This window comes from Myotis daubentonii, chromosome 2 (genome assembly GCF_963259705.1).
Source record: "Myotis daubentonii chromosome 2, mMyoDau2.1, whole genome shotgun sequence".
Classification (NCBI taxonomy): domain Eukaryota; kingdom Metazoa; phylum Chordata; class Mammalia; order Chiroptera; family Vespertilionidae; genus Myotis; species Myotis daubentonii.
Genome location: NC_081841.1, coordinates 213,851,429 through 213,871,706, shown reverse-complemented (window position 1 = coordinate 213,871,706; position 20,278 = coordinate 213,851,429). Strand labels below are relative to the sequence as shown.

Sequence of the window (20,278 nt, the reverse complement as noted above, 5' to 3'; positions counted from 1 at the left end):
TGGGCGGGCCTGGCGCCGCCCCGGGGCCAATCGGCTGGCGGGCCCGCGCCGCTTCCTCCCCGTCCTCCCTCCGCCTAGGCAGCTGCGCCGGGTCCCGGGTTGCACGTGTCAGTGTTTGTGTACGTGCTGCGGACGCGGGGCTGGGACGGGCGGTGCAGCCAAGGGTTAGGCAGCTGGGGCGCGGCGGCCCGGCCCCCCTCGTCCCGCCGACTTTAAATTCTCCCGCACTTGGGCGGCTTTTGCACACTTACCTGCCAGTCTGCCGCGAGTGCCTCGCCGCCCTGCACGCCCAACGACAACTGTCCTCTGCTTCAGGCGGAAAATGCTGTTGTTTGATTGCAACTCAGAGGTGAGACTCGGAACCTTTTTGTCCCGCAGGCTGAAGCTTCCAGATGTCTGTCTTCTTGGGAGCGCTGGCGAGGGTGACTGTGGAGTGGCCACTGGGCGCTGCCTCTGCAGAGTTGGGAGGTTTTCAGCCCCAGGAGGGCTGGACAAAGGCAAGACGGGTGCTGGAGCTGCTCTCTTCCCGCAGGTGGAGAATCTGACGCACCTGCTGGAGGCCGGGGCCTCGGTCAACGCACCCCCGGATCCCTGCGAGCAGTCGCCTGTCCACTTGGCCGCAGGTGGCGGCCGGGCTTGGTTTCTTCTCTGGCAGCTGCAGACCGGCGCGGACCTCAACCAGCAGGTAACTAAGTAACTGACTGTTACTGTGCGCAACCCTCCGCTCCACCCCAAACCCGCGCAAACACTTCTTAGTCGCCAGGGTATTCAGTTGTTAGAAACATGTCTACGTAGCGATGTCCAATAGAGAAATACACGAGATACGAATGTAATTAAAATTTTTGTAGTAGCCACAATAATGGAGTAAAACGAAACATGAAATTAATTTTGTAATTTAAACACATTTATCCACAATATTATCATCTCAGTATAAAACATTACTGATAGATAGTTTACATTTTCTTTTCGTATGTCTTTTCAATCTGGTGTGCATTTCATATTTACAGCTCATTTCAATTCAGGCAAGCCACATTACAAGTGCTCATTAGCCATACAAATGCCTACTGGCTACTGCATTGGACAGCATATACGGGTGTGGTTTCAAAAGGAACACTGTTATCAAATGAAAAGTCTCAGTATAGCAACTGAACTATTTGTGAGGCAGGCTCACAACTTATAATTTTCTACATAACTTTTTCTTTGTTATTCCTCACCTGGGGATATTTTTTCCTTTGAGTTTTAGAGTGGAAGAGGTGGGGAGAGACAGAAACATTGATGTGAGAGACACACCCATTTGGTTGCCTCCTGCAGGTGGGGTTTGGAATCCGGACCTGGGACCTTTCAGTCTGCCGGCTACTGACTGAGCCAACTAGCTGGGGCTGTACATAACTTTTTTATGGTAGTCTACATCTTCCATTGAATATTGAAGTATGGTGAATTTTAAATTGCCATTTTTTTTTTTACTTCCATAGAACTCTTTTTTATTCACTTAAATTTTAGTGTATGTGCTGTGACTGCACACATTTTTACTAATGAAAGCTTTGTATTTAATAACATACCAAGAGAACCTTATTAAAAAAATACTTGAATTAAAAAATTCAGCCCAGTACCATGCAGGTCCAACTAGGTTCCTCACATAGGTTCCTTAAACAATAAACTTCACCCACCAACTTCCAAAGAAAGTATTTTGGTGAGAAACTAAAATGTGTTGTCTTATATTTAAGGATGTGTTTGGAGAAGCTCCGCTCCACAAGGCAGCGAAAGTTGGAAGCCTGGAATGCCTTAGCCTGCTTGTAGCCAGTGATGCCCAAATTGAGTAAGTGTTAAACTTGGTGGCTTTAAATTGGATTAAATGACTCAGACTTCTGAAGCTTAATTACATGCACTTTTAAAAAGGATGCCTGTCTAATGGATAATTTAGTGTTATCATTTAAATGTTAACTGAGGCTGTTAATGTCTGATACTATTCACTTTGAAGAAGTGAAGAGTGGGTCCTGAGCCATCAGAGGTGGCAGAATTACACCATAGTTTTGGTTTAGGGAAATCCATTCTATACAAGTTCTCATTGACTTTCTTGGGTACTTATCCACTGTATTGAACACAGAATACTCTTTCATTCATTCAAAATTGAAATGCCCACTCGGTGCTGGACTCTGCTAGCCACTGAGGACACCATAGTGAACACAAATGGAATTTGTCTGTGCTTCCTTTACCTCCTCTATTCTGCAGCCAACATTTGTATGAGCCCAAAGCTCCTTTGTTAGAAAGATATATATTTTAAAAAGGCTAAACAATTGTTAAGCTTTATTTAACTCGATCTTTATTTTAAATTCAGTTTATGTAATAAGAATGGGCAAACAGCTGAAGATCTTGCTTGGTCATGTGGATTTCCAGAATGTGCCAAGTTCCTTACGGCAATTAAACGTATGCAGACAGAAAACCCAAGTGAACGATCCAATAGAGATCACTGTGTTCCGGTGCTCAGGCAGAAACGGAGTTTCGGGAGTGCAGAAAATACAAGTGGGAAAAGGAAGTGTTGGTAAGTAACTCAGTTCTTCTTTCTTCCTTCCTTAAGGATCTCTTATTTGGCACAGAAATTATTGTTTCATTTAAATATTGGCAGTCTTATTCTAGTATGTCTTTCATTCTCATTAACACATTTTAAGATCAGTTATAGTAACTACTAGTAGATTCTAGAAACCAAAGATTATCCTGCATAGTAGAAGGTTGGGGAGATAACCTGTTAAAAAAGATTTTAATGTTAACATGTTTTTTAACAACAGATGACTTGGTTATGAGGAGGTGTGAAGAGGCCTTCACTTCGGGCAGATCTGCTGCTCAGCTACAAGCCATGGTTTTCGCTCATCAGGTGTCTAAACTCCTTCTAAGAAGGAGGAGAACTTTCTTCTAAGTGAAGATAACATTTATGAATGCATGTATTTACATGCCTACAATATTGTGGTTGTGCATACTTTGTCTATTAAGTTTTTAAAGGAATGTCTATAGACTAAATTCTTTTTTGTGTGTAGTATTTATAACCTTTAGGAAAAAATCAAGGTTAAACCATCAAACTACACCCAGGATTTATTTGAAAATTAAACTTATTTTTTATTAACAAATTTATAATAAACTTTACTACAGTCTTTGAGTCCAAGATATCTATAATAATAAAAGTGTAATATGCAAATCAACCAAATGGCTGAACAGCAGAACGACCATCCAGACGACCACACTATGACACCCACTGGCGCCAGGCCAGCTAAGGCAGGTGCAATGTGACTGGTCACCCACAGAAGGAGCACCAGGCCACCGACCAGTGGGCTGCAGTGGGTGGGCGGGGCCTCCCTCTGCGGGGGCGATCCACCTTGGAGCCCCGCTGGTTGTGCGGGGTCTACCTCTTTGGGGCAATCAATCATGGGGCTCCCAGACTGCAAGAGGGCACAGGCCGGGCTGAGGGGACCCGTCCCTGAGTGCACGAATTTCACGCACCGGGCCTCGTTTTAAATAATGCTTGGTCGCTGAGGAAGACATAAGTTATAGTACGCATCCTTATTCCAGAAGTCTGGACCTTTCCATCCACACCAGCCCTAGATTGGGAAAAGGGAAAGGAAAATGTTTTACAAAGTTACAAGACTATAGGACCAAAACTGTAAAATTTTACCATCCTGCTCCATTACCATCCTGCTCCATTAGGAACTTGGAATAAGATTCTTTAAGTACCTATATAATTCAAAGATCCAAATTTGCATAAAGTATAGAGAAGTAATTTATTTGGGTCCCTTTCAGATAGAATAAAAAAGTTTAATTATACTGTATTTAATCAGAAATCATTAAGAAACACTTCCTATGGTAACTATTGCTCCAAATTCCACATTTTATTGATGCTAAGATGTACAGTTCTGCCATTCTGGCAGGTAGTGGCATGGGACAGTTTAAGTGGCAGCCTGTTTGCCTTAGCAGTCCATACAAGACTGCTATGTACCATGCAGAGGCGTCATAGCTATGAGGAAATACGGTCGTGAGAAATCTCAGCTTGCCCTTTGAGTGGCATTCATTTCCTCAGGCTGTAATCATTTCCACTTTGCATTCTTCATGTCAGCATTCATCCTTTTCTCCAGCAGAGAAAATTACTTTCAAACAAAATCTCATTGTGAATATAAAATTTATCAAATTTCTTCTAGGGCCACTGATTTATTTCCTTAAAGACCCAGCTAACAACTCGTCTGTGTTGTATGATCATGAAATGAAATGCTTTGTTTGCTCAATACTTGTGAGGAGGCTGGCTAGGACTTAAAATACCACTGAGTGCGGGACCCGCCTGGTCTTAGCTGATCCCTTATGTGGAGACCAGAGAGGTGAGTTAGAGATGATCTTTAGTTTTTCTTTTTCTGATTGCAAAAAATAAGATACACATTATAAAAATTCAAAGGACAGGAAAGTAAAACATTAAAAAAAACCCTCCCCCCTAGTTAGTCCTACTGCCCCTGCTCCCAGCTGTTAAATTTGGTTTGTGGCCTGGCTGTTGTGGCTCAGTGGTTGAGCATCAACCTATGAACCAGGAAGCTATGGTTCGATTCCCGGTCAGGGCACATGTCTTGGTTGCAGGCTCGATCCCTAGTAGGGAACGTGCAGGAGGCAGCCAATCAATGAATCTCTCATCACTGATGTTTCTCCTCCCTTCCGCTCTGAAATCAATAAGAATATATATTTTTTAAATTTGTTTTGAGACATGTTGCCATACATAATAAGCTTCTTTTTATTATCTATTATTTTCAGCAAAACTTCCTCTAATAATTTTAATGTCCTAAAAATCTGTGTTCTTAATGATAAATAGGAAAGAAGGCTTATACTATCTCTAATCTTTTTGTGATCCTTCACACATGTAGGCCTTCTCCAGGTAACCAGGCTCGATTTTTTTTTTTTTAAGGGCCTGGGTAGAGAGGGTGTCAAAACCAGAGACTGATGGGAGTGGAGAGGGGAGCCGTGATTTCCTCTGAGGGGAATGTCAAGCAGGAAAGCTCCAAAGACGGTAAAGCGGCAGAGGCAGCCCTTCCCCGTGGCCCTGCTATAGACTGACGGTTTGTGTCTCTTCAAAGTTCATAGGTTGAAACCTCATCCCAACGTGATAGTTGGAGGTGAAGCCTCTGGAAGGTGACTAGATTATGGGGTGGAGCCCTCACAAATGGGATTAGTGCCCTTTTTTTTTTTTAAATATTTCTTTATTGATTTCAGAGAGGAAGGGAGAAGGAGAGAGAGATAGAAACATCAATGATGAGAGAGAATCATTGATCGGCTGCCTCTTGCACGCCCCCTACTGGGGATCGAGCCCGCAACCCAGACATGTGCCCTTGGCTGGAATCAAACCTGGGACCCTTCAGTCCGCAGGCTGACGCTCTATCCACTGAGCCAAGCCGGCTAGGGCGGATTAGTGCCCTTTTTAAAGGACCCCAGAAAGATCCCTCATCTCTCCTACCACGTGAACAGTGATAAAGACAGCTGCCTATGAACTATGAAGTGGGCCTCACCAGACAGCTTATCTGCTGGCACCTTGATCTTGGACGCCCCAGCCCCCAGCACTGAGAGAAATAAATGTCAGATGTTTATAAGTCCCCACTCTGTGGTATTCTGTATAGCAGCCGAGCGGACTCGGTGCCTTAGGTTCTTGAGTCAAGTAAGAGTTCATAGTTCTGTGCCCTGAGCGGGAATCGAACCCTGACCTCCTGGTTCCTAGGTCGACGCTCAACCACGGAGCCACGCCAGCCGAAGAGTTCATAGTTCTGTACTGATGGCCAGGCCTTGGTTTCATGGTTGCTGACATGCACTAATAGAGCAAACCTATTTTTCTGTTCAAATCCTCTATAGCATGAGATTAAGTTATATGTAAATAGCTTAAAAGTAGTCAAGCCTCCACAATGTCCAGCGTACTGCTTAGCTGTTGTTGGTTAATTCTAAAATTATAAAGGTTTTATACTTGACTCTCCTACTTCAAGGCATTGATCGACCTCAATACATTTGTTTGTGCAGAGCTGAAAAATCTCCAAAGGAATACATTTATGAGCTTTGTGCTCCATTAAGTTCAGTAACTGAGAACATTTTTATAACCCTAACCCAAATTGTTTCTTCTGCAATTTACTTATTTCCCTCTTATCCTCCCTATCTAGAGAGACAGTCACTCACCACAGCCCTAGATGCCGCCTTGTAATGAGGGCTGCTCCCTCGGTTTATTATCCGCCCTTCTGCTAACAGCCACTTCACTGTCCTCTGGCTCTGGTTTCCTTGTCTTGGATCTAAATTTGTGTTAAATACTTACCTTTTCCAAAATAACCTGCAGATCTTCAGCGCCTGTATAATGTGGATCTAAAATCAGAAATTTTATCTGCCCTGTAATCTCATTCCATGCAACTCCCAGTATTGTGTGGGCCAAAACTCCTCCCCCTAGAGAAGAGGAAATATGAAATATGAGAAGCATACATTAACCTCAACTTCCTTTTCAATTTTAAAAGATTGCTTTGCCTATTATCTAACAGCATTAAAATTTTCTAGTCTACATTGTAAAAGACCACAATGTCAAATATACTCTGAAAAGATAAAATTACATCTTCAAGATAAAGATTCAATCATATCTATAATCAGAAGGTTTATATTCACACTGCCATATCCATGGAATTACCTGAACTGGATTTAGAAAGGGCCACAGAGGGTCTAAACTCCTCCCACCAGAGATACAGTCACTGCTGTGGTCCACTCAGCAGAGGGTGTGCTGTCTCCAAGGAGACAGCCATCCACTCATTCAGTTCTTTCTGATATTCTGCTGAAATCTGCCTTCCTCCCTTTCCTACACACACCCGTTTGAGCTTTCCTCTGCCATCACAGGAGCCGTCTTGTTCCTCATAGAATATGAATCTTTAGATCAATGAATCCAATCCTCTTATTTACACATAAAGCCCAGAGAGATTAAGCAATCTGCCGTCATGGAACACCGCCGGCCACGTTAGTGACAGACCCGTGACTTATGATGCTCATGCCTCTTTTTCATGCTACTTTCAACTCTTTAACTATAGGCACACCTTTATCATTTACCTTCTTAGCATTTTCGTCTGGTTATTATAACCTTTTCTATAACGTTCCTTCTGCCTTGCACATTTAAAAATTTCCAAAGGAATTTGGAGGTCAAAGTGTATGGTGTAAAAGCTAATTTTAAAATGGTTTAAAATGACTGATTTTAGGTGACATTAAACATTTATACTAATGGTAAGTTTTACTTTCTCTCCACGCCACCTAAGAGCCCAGGGTGTCCCAAGCGCGTACCGATCATCACCGGAGTTCCTTCGCTCTGGAAGTGATTGGCCAGTGCCCGTCCCTGAGAGGCCATTTCCGAACCCTGGCTGGAAAGAAACCGTTTTCTATTAGAGGAATCATTTCTGACACTAAGGTCATATCAATGGGACCATTTTTGCTTTCTTTCTTGTTTAAAAAAACACACAAAACCATACAGCTCAGCCTGTGTGGCTCAGTGGTTGAGCGTCAACCCATGAATCTAGAAGTCACCAGTTCGATTCCCGGTCAGGGCTTGATCCCCGGTAAGGGGCGTGCAGGAGGCAGCCAACTGATAGTTCTCTCTCATGGATGTTCCTATGTCTATCCCTTCCCCTTCCTCTCTCTTTGAAATCAATAAAAGCATTAAAACCCACACATACACAAAACCCACCCATATGATTTTAAATGCAGTTAAGTGGTAAGGAACTGACTGACCAAGTTAAAGCAATATAACCTTTCTAAATATTTAAGGCCATTAGATACGCCAGGAAAGAAGCAAGACTACCTGGAAGTGCACAAAGGAGGTCTGGGTTTTTAACATGAGATTGAAAGTGGTCACCTGGATACCCAGGGGGCTCTTATGGGTGGATTTATTTCAGAAGAACCAGTTTTAAGTCCCGGGTTCTTGTCTTCATGCTGTCAGACTCTGAGTCTGTATTTCCTCATCTGTAAATTGGGACCATAATACCTGCCCTGTCTACAGGACAGGAGAGTCCAGGACCAAAACAGACAATGTCTGTGAAGCCAGTGTGAAAGGCAAAAAATGTTTTCAAGCAAAACATGTTATTTTTATTTTTTGAATTGATTTTAGAGGAGAATGGAGAGAGAGAGAGAGAGAGAGAGAGAGAGAGAGAGAGAGAGAGAGAGAGAGAGAGAGAGAGAGGAACATCAATTTGTTGTGCCACTTATTTATACATTCATCAGTTGTTTCTTATATGTGCCCTGACCAGGGATGGAACCCAGAACCTTAGTGTATCGTGACAATGCTTTAACCAACTGAGCTACCAGGCCAGGGCAACAACATAATGTTTTTAGGGAATGTTACAATGTTCTATACAATTTGTACTGTTGAGAAGACAAAGACAAAGATGGAGACTTCTTTTTAGAATTGAGGTGTCAGGTGGTGGTAAACTTTCGCTCTTGCCTAGTAAGGAACACATGTTTTAATGCGCCAAAACTTCCACTTTTTGACTTTTAATCAGCATATACTTCACTACTTAACCTATCATTTATTTGTTGGCACTGATTTATTTTTAAAAAAACATATTTTATTGATTTTTTATAGAGAGGAAGGGAGAGGGAGAGTTAGAAACATCGATGAGAGAGAAACATCGATCAGCTGTCTTCTGCACACTCCCTACTGGGGATGTGCCCACAACCAAGGTACATGCCCTTGACCAGAATCGAACCTGGGACCCTTGAGTCCGCAGGCCGATGCTCTATCCACTGAGCCAAACCGGTAAGGGCCGTTGGCACTGATTTCCACAGCCAGTCCAGACTGCAATAGTGAAACCAGATGTATTAAAGTACTTGGCTAAATAAGGATAAAGTTACTGTATTTATAAGGTCATCGTAATAAAAAATGTATTTAAAACATAAGCTCACAAAAGGAGGAAGTTAATTATTGTCCCAGAAATCAATAGTATTGCCCTGGCTGGTCTGGCTCAGTGATAGAGTGTCGGCCTGTGAAGGGTCCCAGGTTTGATTCCAGTCGAGGGCACATGCCCGGGTTGTGGGCTTGATCCCCCAGTAGGGGGCGTGCAAGAGACAGCCAATCAATGATTCCCTTTCATCATCATTGATGTTTCTACTTCTATCTCTCCCTTCCTCTCTGAAATCAATAAAAATATATTTAAAAAAAGAAATCAATAGTATTTAATTTAGATTTGCTCACAGCTTAATGTTGGAATTATGACTAAGCTATACTGGAAAAAGTGAAATATTTTATTCTGACACATAATTAGTTTATTAACATCTTAAGAAGAAAAAGTGCAAGAGGTAAACAAGAAGGTCAGTCGTAGATCAACATTTGCTTTTTTCCTTTCAAGACTTTTTAAAAACTTGAGCATAAAAAACTTGATTTTCTTTAACTACACTGTAAGTTGACATATATCCAAGTTTTTCTCTTTTTGGCTAAAATTAGGCCTCAACCATATAAGTGTGTATTGTACATCATAAACTCCAAAGTCTTCTGAAGATTAAATAAAAAAAAAATTAGGGTTAAAAAAGAGATTTACAGAGTAATCAGACAATGTGGAGGAAGAGACAGGAGTGAAAACAAATGTGGGGGAAAGATATAATTTTTCTGTTATTTTAATAAAATGACAATCTCGCTTTGAAATGATGTCTTTACTTTCTTAGCGTGTCCTTACCTGACAAACAGTATTTTTGAAGTTACGCCAATCAGTTGGTTCAGGACCAGCTGTACCTCGATAGACCCAATCCACTGCCGTGATCCCACAAATGTTGCTGGTTTGTCCCCGGCATCAACTAGAGCCTTTTTGTATTGAAAAAACAAAAAAATCCATATACAAGACAGCTATTAAGATTACACGTAGGGCCTTTTCCCTGATTAGCAGGACACGTTTTTCCTTCAGAACAGAAATCAGTCTGTACTCCGAGTTGATAATAATTAATGGTAATATAATAAGGGTTACTGAAATGTACACGTGTCATCATGGAAAGCGGCGTGTTCTGTACCTGCTGGATTTCTCTGTGTGTTGGGATGGACCTCTCTGTGTATCCCTGGTGTTTGAACCAAGAGCAGATGGTCTGCAGCGATCGATAGGCACAGCCCCAGCCGTTGTCATCCATCCGATCCTGCATGTAATGATGATAACCGTACAGGCCCTGGACCACGTAAACCTACATAAAAAGAATAGAGCCTGAGAGGGAGGGAACGTTATAGGGTAATCTAGAAAACCATCAAGAGGTACTGTTTGACTCCAAGTTTTGTATTTCCTCTTCTGTGATTTTATGCCTCACAGAGTAAGACTTTTAACTAGAAATAAGTGTCTCAAGATTTCCTGTATACGCACAATAAATGAAATCACTTAGATCACTGACATGCTGACTAAAGATGCATTTGTATGTGAGTGAGTGTGAGTGCCCAGCCGAGTCTCTATGGGAAGCAGGTGGAACTGCTGTCCCAAGCGCACTCTGCTGGCCAGGCCTAGCAGTGGGCCCCAGACTCCTCGAGGGTAGACACAGGGTCATATATTCATCTTACTTCTTGAGATTTCCTTACAGAGCACCTGGAGACTCAGCAGGTATGAATAAATGCCACAACAAGATGGCCAATCGAGTTCCTGCCGTGGGAACCTGAAGGCACAGAGTGAATCGGGCAGAAAGGAGCAGGGCAGGAAGCTGAAACATGCATACAGTGAGCAGCGACAAGGAAGTAGGAAAAGCTACACATAAGCAGCAACGATGAGGAAACAAGCTGAGGCTGGAAAAGGCAGAGCGGAGAGAAGGCACAGGCCAGTCGGGATCAACAGCAGACAGAGCAGCAGAGAGGCCACCACGGCGTCCATGTAGGCCCGAGACTGAGGCAGCGGCTCTGTGCTCAGAGGCCAGCTGTGCAAACATTCCTATCCTGATGTCACAAGATCTTTTCCAATTGGCCTACGTGCATCCTTAAAGGGACCCTTCGCCTCGCTCCTTATTTCAGCAACCTTCAGTGACGATCTACCCTTTGCCAGCAGGTACATGCTGCACAGAAAAACACTGTAGGGTCTTATTAGACTTCTGCTACAGCGTGGTTTGGGTAGAACATGCCCTCAATTAGCATGCTTTCTCAGGTTCAGAACGAAAGTAAAATTGGACAAGCCTATAATGAAGTCGGGGAATGGAATTTTAGTAAGAGAAATGTGGTCCATGCTAGCTATTCCTAACCCTTTTAGACCACTGTGAATTACTGCTATCTTCAGCACTGGATTATTAAAAGAAATGGATGATAAATTATGTTTTAGGGTTGACATACATTGTGAATCCATCCTTACAAATTCCACTAGGTACAAAAAACGAATGACGCTGGTGATCAGCTGACTCCCATAAGTAATTATTAACTCACCATGCCAGTCTCCATGTTGGGTGGACTGAGGTAAGCGTGTGGATTTCTAATGTAACCATCTTGATATGGTTCATCTGGAAAGTGATAAGCATTAGACCTTTTGAAGTAAGGTCTGTCATGAGGCAGACTGAAGAGATCGTGTAACTCCTAAAGGAAGTCAGAATCAATAGGGAAAAAAGAAAAACAGTTAAACGATTTAGATTTCTAGTCAATAAACTCAAACTAAAGATATAAAACAGAAAATTATATATCAGTTGTGAAAGTTACCAAATACACTCATGATTTAATTCACTAAGGTCACAGTGTGAGAACAAACTAAAACCAAACAGGATTTATTTTTGCTTATCTGTATAAGCAGGCAGAAACTGAAAGGGAACACAGAAAAATGAAAATAATTTGTTAAGCGTGAGAGAACTGAGATCATTTAGAATGAACTATCTGTTATAACACAGTCTGTTAAAATACATCCAGGATAAAGACTGGTTTTGAAACAGCCTTGTAAGTGAGTAAATTATAACTAACAATGATATAATTACTTTAAAAAATCATGCATAGAGTACTTAACAGGTAGAAGGGGTAGTGATTAAATTTCAGAGTAGAAATTGGTGGTATGAAACCAACCAATATGGCACTGAAATAAAGATACACATGTTCAAAATGCAAAAATATTCCCAATAGTATAACAATAGGTAATAGTTACTTTGAAAAGCTGGACATTTTCTTGTTCATATCTTCTGTGTACTCTAGCAGTTTGAAGGGGATCATTAGCTCATGGGGCTATTGCCTCTACATAGCACTTCATCTAGGCCAGAGGTGTACAGAGGGTTCCAATATCATACCTCTTCTCAGGGGCATGAGAGGGCATCTCAGGAAGAGACTCTGATGCAGCCGGACAGGCCACACATATAAAAAATACGTACTCTAAAACCAGTCATTTTGTCAGTAACCTCATTGCTTTGAGTGCTGATCATATTTTCTTCAAAGGCCTCCACTAAAACCCAAAGCAGCCTGGGGCGTGGAGGAGGGGTGGAGTATTACTGAAACTCCTAACTAGGATGAGCATGAATCCTAACTGCCCGCCCCTAACTGTAATCTCTTGCTCACAAACCTGAAAGGAATGAAAGGGAAAGGAATTTATTAATACTCATCAGCTTCTCTAGGGGTGGAAGCAAATTTAAATTCTTCATTTCATTATGGAAAACTAATAATTTCATAGAACATATGAACCACACTGAGCATATAAAATTCAAATGATTCATATGGGTTTTCAGTACATATGGGTCTTAAGTATTTTTTCACTCAAATTACTTAAAAAACAAGTTCCATGAGAACAGAAATGAAATAATACGTAAAACTAATAGTCGGGCTCCACAATTCAAAATTAAATCGTAAAATAATTTCCGTTTATTAGAAATATGTAATTAACTATGAAATGGATGGCAGCCTTATTTTTTCTAAGAGTACATGGCTTGGTCTCACCTCTCTGTAGGCCTGCAGCTGCCCATCTGGAATTCCCGATGGATATGAAATTGTTACAAGATTTTTTCTACCCGGCAATAAAAAGTGCAGTGGTTCAGGGACCACAATGGATGTTCCTTTCATATATTTCAAAATGCACTTTTCCATATCAGTTAGCTGATTATGAATTGCATCCACTAGAAGTTTACGAACTCTGTGGGGGAAAATATACAGAAGTTATAGTGGCTCCGATAAATGATAAATGAGCGTGGAGTTAATATAACCCTAATGAAGTACAAACCCCCCCACTTGATTGGGCCAGGTTAATTAAAGGAAGTCTAACTTGCCTTGACCAGTTTGGCTCAGTGGCTAGAGTGTCGGCCTGCGGACTGAAGGGTCCAGGTTCGATTCTGGCCAAGGGCATGTACCTTGGTTGCGGGCACATCCCCAGTAGGGGGTATGCAGGAGGCAGCTGATCAATGTTTCTCTCTCATGGATGTTTCCAACTCTCTATCCCTCTCCCTTCCTCTCTGTAAAAAATCAATAAAATATATTTTTTTTAAAAAATAAAGGATGTCTAACTTATGAAAGGTTAAATAAACTCTGTTTCTTCTGTGTAGATAAAGAGAAAACCTATACTAGGTGTTGCAGACAGCCCTACTTCCTCCAAATATTTAATTACTAGGTGACTCTTACTAAAAAACAGGGAGTAATCATACTAAAAACTACAACCACCACCCTGGAAATGCCTACAGGATACTTAAAAGTGGACTCTGTTGCTTTGGGCAGGGTCCTCACTGACGCAGGGCAGTAGTACTCTGGAATACCTACTCTCCCCAGGCTTCTTTGGGGGCAACAGGTAAAACTGCATCAACCGGCAACGTCATGGTCACATAGTGGTGTTCTCCGATTTCTCTTTCAATGACAGGCGTTACGGCGGTCTGAGAGGTTGACATTTCCAGCATGAGATCTATGTTTACTACTTGATGCTATAAAGATAAACAGTAATAGTCAACTTATAGCACAGTGAACACTAAATATAAAAGGATTAAGCAAAAGGACTTTTTAAGGACCAAAGCTACAGTAAGTTGTTTAAATGCTCAAATCTTAACAAAAATTATTCTCTGCTTCAAAATAACCTGAGATGTGGCCAGTGAGTGGGGAGTGAGTATGAAATCAGACTGACCGTGTGCTGGTAGACATGAGAGCTGGTGTAGGTTCACCAGGGTTCATTATATTATTCTCTAGACTTAGTTAAAAAAAACCCACAAAAAACCAATGAATAAGATACAATAAGCACACACTGAAGGAACTTTTCAACGATAGACCCCTGCTCTAAAGACATGGAGAACTATAAACAAATACTGAATTCTATTACCAGGATTGGTTCTGACTGGCATGGAAGACGAATTCTGAAAATACTTTTTGTATATTGAACAAATGTAGAAAAATACTAAGGATACTGGAAGCCAGGTTTCTCACAGGGAAAAGGTTAGGAACTGTGAGAGGCTGAAACAGAACTGGAGGTATAGACATGATTTACATAGATAAGTACGAGTGTGTGTGTGTATATGAATAGTATGGATTTGTACATGTGTAGGCTCCTTGGAGGAATGGCTGACTCCTGAGTTGGATCAGGGAGAGTACATGATCTGCCTCAACAGCTTGTGGAAGAAGGTAGGAAGTTCAGAAAAATAGTGTCAAAAACCTCTGGCGCTGGCTTGAAGAAGTTTCTATTGGCCAAATCTTGGAAACTGCGAGCCTCAAATAACTAACAACAGTAACAGATTATAGCTCATTGCGTTGAATAAGAATCCATGCTTCTGTGCAGATAACACATAAATAAGGAAAAGCTCTCCTCACAGTCTTCCTGTCATCTAATAAATATGACATTACTTTAGATATGAAATGACAGGAAAAGCGCCACTTGGCAACTATCAGCTTAATGTTGGATTCTGGCAAAAATGATCAGTTGATGCTAGAAGAGGTAGCATTTGACGAGGAAGAGGATCTATACATAGTCTTGAATTGTCTTCTCATGAGTTACTTCCTAATTGTAAGGGAAAAGATAGTGTCCTCACAGAGGAGAAAAGTGGCAGATACCACATTAAGTGATCAAAGCTATCACCAACGCTAGGGTAGCACATGCCTCTTTCAATCCGATGTGCTGAGAAGAGCACAATATTACCTCTGTGGTAGTCCCACCAACAATGCACAACCTGCATTTAATCAGGAGGAAGAGTAAAACAGACTACAAAATAGCTGACCAGTACTCCTCAAAATGTCCAGCTCCAAATATTGGTATTTCTCAAGGAATTATTTACAGCCCGCGATTTTTGTGTATACTTCAGATTGGTAACACCAACAGCTCCTGTGGACACCTCACTGGTATCTGAAACATGGCCCAAACCAACCTCAACTTCCATTTTTACTCAAGCAAGAAATGGTCATCCCATATCCAATTAGTTTCCAAGTGTAATCCATTTTATCCCCCAAATATTTTGTGTATTCTTTCCCTCCTCTCTATTACCTTAGCTATAGTTTAATTTATCTTCTCCTGAAGTGTGCCCGGCCCACCTCTCCCTCATGTCCACCTATTTTCCTCTACTGGCCTGGAAAAACACGACAGTCAAATTAATTTCACACAACTTCCTGCTTTGCAGAAGTAGCTTCATTTTTTAAAATCTCCAATATCGGGCAAAGTTTGTAGCACACGGCAGGCAGGTACTCAATAGTATTGGTTCAAAAATCAATAGAACTAAGGACAGTATGAAGAAAAGTAAATCATTTAGTATCTCACATGGCATAATGTGTTACTGTCATGTTTCAGAAGGATTCCTTTTTATTTATCTTTAAATAATTTATAAATGTACTCAAGCTGTTTTATTTTTGTGGGAATAAAGAAAACATTCAAAAAAGCTTAAGATAAGTATTGTAATGGAACCAAAGTTTAGATATGAAAAAAGAGATATAACTTCTGGCATGTCATTTATCTTTCTGGACCTCAATAATCTGATCTATAACAACTAAGAGAGATGGAGTAAATAATTTCTAAGATCTCAACTCCAAATTCAAGGATTTAAAATGTTTACCACTAGGAAGACAGGTGATTTGCTTACCACATCTGATAACTTTTTGTCTTTCTTCCTCATGAATTTTCGTTTTGTATCTTCTTCCTGTTCAAATCTAAATTTTTCACACACAAAGATGTTTAGCGTATGAAATGACATTTTGGAAACATTTCTAGCAATCTTCAAACATACTCACTGGATGAAGCGCAGTAAGGTCTTACAAGCAGAGCTATCTGTCAGCTCTCCTGGGATGGTGTTCATGTCACTGTTAGGCCACACATACACTGAGCTGTGGCGGATTCTGAACACCAGTGCATTTGAAGACAGCTTGGCGGACAGGTCACTCAACACATGTTTTAGTGCCTTCTGGATAAAAATGTCTAAATTAAAAGAATATAAGTAGAAGTTGATGAGAAAAGTTTTACACTTTTCAACCCGAATGCTTCCAAACACGCAAAAGTAGAAGTCAAATTGGCTCCCAAATGTCCATTCCCCAGATTCAATAATTATACAAAATTTTTGCCTTTCTTTCGGAAAAACTGAGATAAAATTCACTGGCCATAAGATTCGTTCCTAGAATAAGTACAATTCAGTTGCTTTTAGTGTATTCACAAGGTTTTACAACCATCACTAATTCCACAAGATTTTGATGACCGCAGAAGAAACTCTGTACCTATCAGCAGTCGTTCCTCATTCCCCCTAGACTTACTGTCAGCAATCGCTAATCTATTTCTTGTCTTTATAGGTTTGTCTATTTTGGACACTTCATATAGTGGAATCATGTATTATGTGGCCTTTAGTGTCTGGCTTCTTTCACTCAGCACAACAGTGTTAAGATTCATCTATTAAGCTCATCTTTTTTGCATTTGTACAGAGGAGTCCCATTGGTGGTGGTGTTGGAACACATTGTCTAAGTTTAAATCTAAGTTATATAACTTACTAACTCCATAGTCTTGGACAATTCATCCTACCTCCCGCACAGTTTCATGTGCAAACTGGTGAGAATCTCAGTCTAGTTCATCATCAATTTTTATAGTAAAAAAGGAGAGCTTTTTGGCTGACCTTACCATTAGCAGTAGCTAGCTGAAAAGCTAGATCAAGGCCTCCTCGGATTCTGAAGAGTATATCCATAGTCTCTGAAACCACCTGAGACAAATGAAGAAAAGTTCCACTGTGAAACAAAACAAACTCTTCCTTATATAAATGCAAATCTGAATTTAGGCTAAGGCGTTAACTAACCTCGTCTTTTCAAATCATTTCGCGAATTCTTCGTTTTATGAAGAAAACAAAACACCCTAAATTCTGAAGCAGGGGTTCTCAACTTTTGTCCCACACTGGAATCACTTGAGGAACTTAAACGGATTAATTGGTCTGGGGAGGGTCTAGGCATAAGAATACTTAAAAGCTCCCCTGCACCAGCGATTCTCATGTGAAAAAGCTGAGGACCACTGCTTTAAGACGTATTTCTACTTCTTTTCTTTTTCTTTTTCCAGTTGTGCCACTGAGTTATAACTCAGAGTGTGTCTTTACACACTGGGCTTAAAGACTCACGGCTTTTGTTTTAATATTGCACTTCTTCAACCCAGTTATCACAGCACATCACAAGCCTTTGGCACAAGGCTAGGATGCAGATAGCTCGGTTAGTATCGAGTGCTGTAAGACCACATTTCTAAATTATAGTCAACCATGGGCTTAACAATGACACGAAAACACCAGTGGTAAAGACTGAGTTTAAGAAAGGCACAAAAACATTTGACTTAATATAATAATACTTGGTGGTCAAGATGATGAGAGAAAACTAAGTCATCATTAATGGTGGGAGTATGGACTGTAGAACTCTTCATAAGTCAATGTGGCAATAAGAACCAAAAGCCTTCTATTCACATTCTTGGAGTAGTGAGCCTGCATTTAGAAATTTAGTCTAAGGAAATCTGCAAAACAAAGATTCAGGTATAAGGATGTTAACCTAAATGTCAACAATGGCAGGCAGGTTAAATAACTATGAATATTATATAGCCATGAAAAAATCCTACTTTAGAAGAATATTTCAGAGCATAGGAAAATACTTGCAACTTATAAAGGGGAAAAAGCACTTGTAAAGTGGAATCTATTAGCAGTTCTTAATTTGGGTCCAAATGCTGAGTTGAGGTAGTTGAAGACTTACGACAAATGACATGTACCATTTTGTTGGGGGGAGAGGAGGAGGAGAACCTCTGGGAAGAGGTTTCAAAGAGTTCATCAGAGTCTCAAATATTTCCCAGACAGGCTGACGAACCACACTACATAGTAAGAATCCTATTCTGAGATAAATGAATAAAGTACAAACATTCACTGAGCTCTTAAAAAGGTAAACGACACGGTGCTAAATGATTGGACACATTAACTCCGACCCTCAGAATATGAAGTAGGTGCCACCACTAATCTTGTCATTTACAAATCTCTTGTCACACTTTTAAAAGAGCAAATTTATTTATTTCATAAATTGTAACCTGTTGAAAAGTCATAATCTTTACCCCCATTCTACTTCTGGGAATTTAGTCTAAGAAAATAATCAAGAAAGTTCAATACAAATTTAGCTTCAATGTTGTCCACATATCATACTCTTGTTCATCACAGCAACGCTCCCTCCTCCTCCCAACTCCCCCCCCCCCCCCAACCTAAATAGCTATCAATAAGAAGCTTGTTAAGTAAGGAACAATACCATTATACAAAATACAATGTACCCATCTGAGCAAAAAATATTGAATGACAGTGAAAGGCACTGAAGGAGATAAAAGTTAAAAAGACAGGCTTGAGCAAATTTAACTCAGTGACTGACTGTATGATTTTGCACAATTTAACTAACGACTCAAGTCTTCTGTACTCTTCTGTAAAATGGGAAAAATCTACAACTTCATAGGATGGCTGTGAAGGTTCCATAAAAGGTCACATGTGAAAGCACTACCAGTGGCTCTCAGCCTTCCTAATGCCTCGACCCTTTAATACAGTTAGTTCCTCATGTTGTGGTGACCCCCAATTTCTTTGTTACAAACTGAACATAATGAAAGCATAGTGATTCATCACAAAAACAATATGTAATGATATGTGTGTTTTCCGATGGTCTTAGGCGACCCCTGTGAAAGGGTCGTTCGACCCCCAAAGGGGTCTCGACCCACAGGTTGAGAACCGCTGCAGACTCTCCCTGCACTTCTGAAGAAATATTATTGAAGCTGAGATCTGAAGGAGGGGCAGGCATGAGTATGAGCAATTCCAAAGGAAAGGTGGGGGTGGGGGGTAGGGCTGTGGAACCGGGTTGGGGAAGGCCTGCGTAGACGGCCAGGTCAGAGACCAGGCGGGTGGTTAGAGGATGGTGACAAGGACAAGGATGGCAAGAGTCCAGGGTGAGAATTGACAGCCACAGACGTGGGCTCCAGAGCCTGATTACGGATCAGAGGTTCGGGAGCTGAGAAAAGGGAGATGCCAAGGATGACGTCCAGGCTTTTGGGTGCAGGGCAGGGTGGACGGTGGCACAAGTAACTGAGGTGGGGTCGCTGGAGGAAGAGCAGGGGTGGGGTGAGGTGAGGTGGAAATCCGTCAGTTCTGAACTCGCTGAGATGGAAATACATGAGCTATCTATCCATGCGGGGCTACAGTCCGTGGACAGAATAAAAGTAACTCAGAACCAAGGTCTAAGCTGGAGACGCAAATCTGGGAGCAAGCACGGGTGTAACGGAAGTGTCCCAGGAGCAGGAGGACACCACCTCCTGCCGGGCAGGGGCTGCAGGACCTGGAGGAACCACTGCACGCGAGGGAAACCGAAGTGTCACATCACGGTTACTGAGAGTGTTTAAAGAAAGTTATTCATCTTTCCAAGATCCAATCCTTCTTCAAAACCTTCAAAAGCGCCGAATAATCCGTGGTCTTCAAAATGCATTCGCAAGGAGGAGGCGCGGGAAGCGCGTGTCCAAACGCGGCCGCGCTGGGGGATCAAGGCCTGTGCGGGGCGAGGTCCCTCCGGCCCCAGCGGGGAGGCCGAGGGCAGGAACGGGGCGGCCCGAGCCACGGAGTCCGCAGCTGCCATTGTGGGCCCCGGCGGGACTAGCTCCTTTCATGGGCTGTGGAGCCGCAGGCGTGGCGGCCACCGACGTCCCAGGGGGAGACGCCGGGGTTGGTGGCGAGCAGAGGTACTCACCATGTCGGCGACGTGGCGGTGCAGAGGCGCTGACGTCCCCCCCGGAGGCTCAGGAGGCTGGTCTGGAAGTGTCGTCATCGAGGGGCGGGGCCTGGGAAGGCGGACTACAACTCCCAGCACGCCCCGCGGCACACGTCAAGGGGTGTACCATTCCACAGCTCCCAGAGGATAGACAATAGGGCGGAAAGC

General features: G+C 42.0%; 3 protein-coding genes and 1 non-coding gene across 9 annotated transcripts in view; 1 reads left to right on the top strand and 3 right to left on the bottom strand.

The window, feature by feature from the left end:
* Window positions 1–358, bottom strand: part of LRP2BP (LRP2 binding protein) — a 28,057-nt gene extending 27,699 nt beyond the window's left edge. Inside the window, exon 1 of the mRNA XM_059685677.1 lies at window positions 252–358. The gene's annotated coding sequence lies outside the window, so the exon portion shown is untranslated. The remainder of the gene's footprint in view (window positions 1–251) is intronic.
* Window positions 219–3,143, top strand: ANKRD37 (ankyrin repeat domain 37). Of its 2 annotated transcripts, XM_059685685.1 has the most exons (5): window positions 219–349; window positions 533–685; window positions 1,725–1,816; window positions 2,336–2,539; window positions 2,784–3,143. In XM_059685685.1, coding segments are annotated over exons 1-5 (477 nt in total). In that variant the 5' UTR covers window positions 219–322; the 3' UTR covers window positions 2,785–3,143. The 2 variants fall into 2 exon arrangements, with proteins under 2 accessions (XP_059541668.1, XP_059541667.1); XM_059685684.1 differs by lacking the exon at window positions 2,784–3,143 and having other exon boundaries at window positions 2,336–2,543.
* UFSP2 (UFM1 specific peptidase 2) lies at window positions 2,295–20,178 on the bottom strand. Of its 5 annotated transcripts, XM_059685670.1 has the most exons (13): window positions 20,090–20,178; window positions 16,986–17,064; window positions 16,115–16,298; window positions 15,967–16,033; window positions 13,679–13,836; window positions 12,869–13,061; window positions 11,390–11,536; window positions 10,018–10,182; window positions 9,690–9,814; window positions 7,309–7,385; window positions 6,311–6,435; window positions 3,490–3,587; window positions 2,295–2,740 (listed from the first exon to the last, which is right to left on the bottom strand). In XM_059685670.1, exons 1-12 carry the CDS (start codon window positions 20,165–20,167, stop codon window positions 3,501–3,503), a joined length of 1,485 nt encoding a protein of 494 aa, XP_059541653.1. In that variant the 5' UTR covers window positions 20,168–20,178; the 3' UTR covers window positions 2,295–2,740; window positions 3,490–3,500. The 5 variants fall into 5 exon arrangements, with proteins under 5 accessions (XP_059541653.1, XP_059541652.1, XP_059541655.1 ...); XM_059685669.1 differs by lacking the exon at window positions 2,295–2,740 and having other exon boundaries at window positions 3,084–3,587; XM_059685672.1 differs by lacking the exons at window positions 2,295–2,740; window positions 20,090–20,178 and adding an exon at window positions 18,737–19,620 and having other exon boundaries at window positions 3,084–3,587.
* Window positions 17,410–17,574, bottom strand: LOC132229035 (small Cajal body-specific RNA 1). The gene has a single exon (XR_009451611.1). It is a non-coding gene; the product is annotated as a small Cajal body-specific RNA 1 (non-coding RNA).
* Window positions 20,179–20,278: the final 100 nt, after the last annotated feature.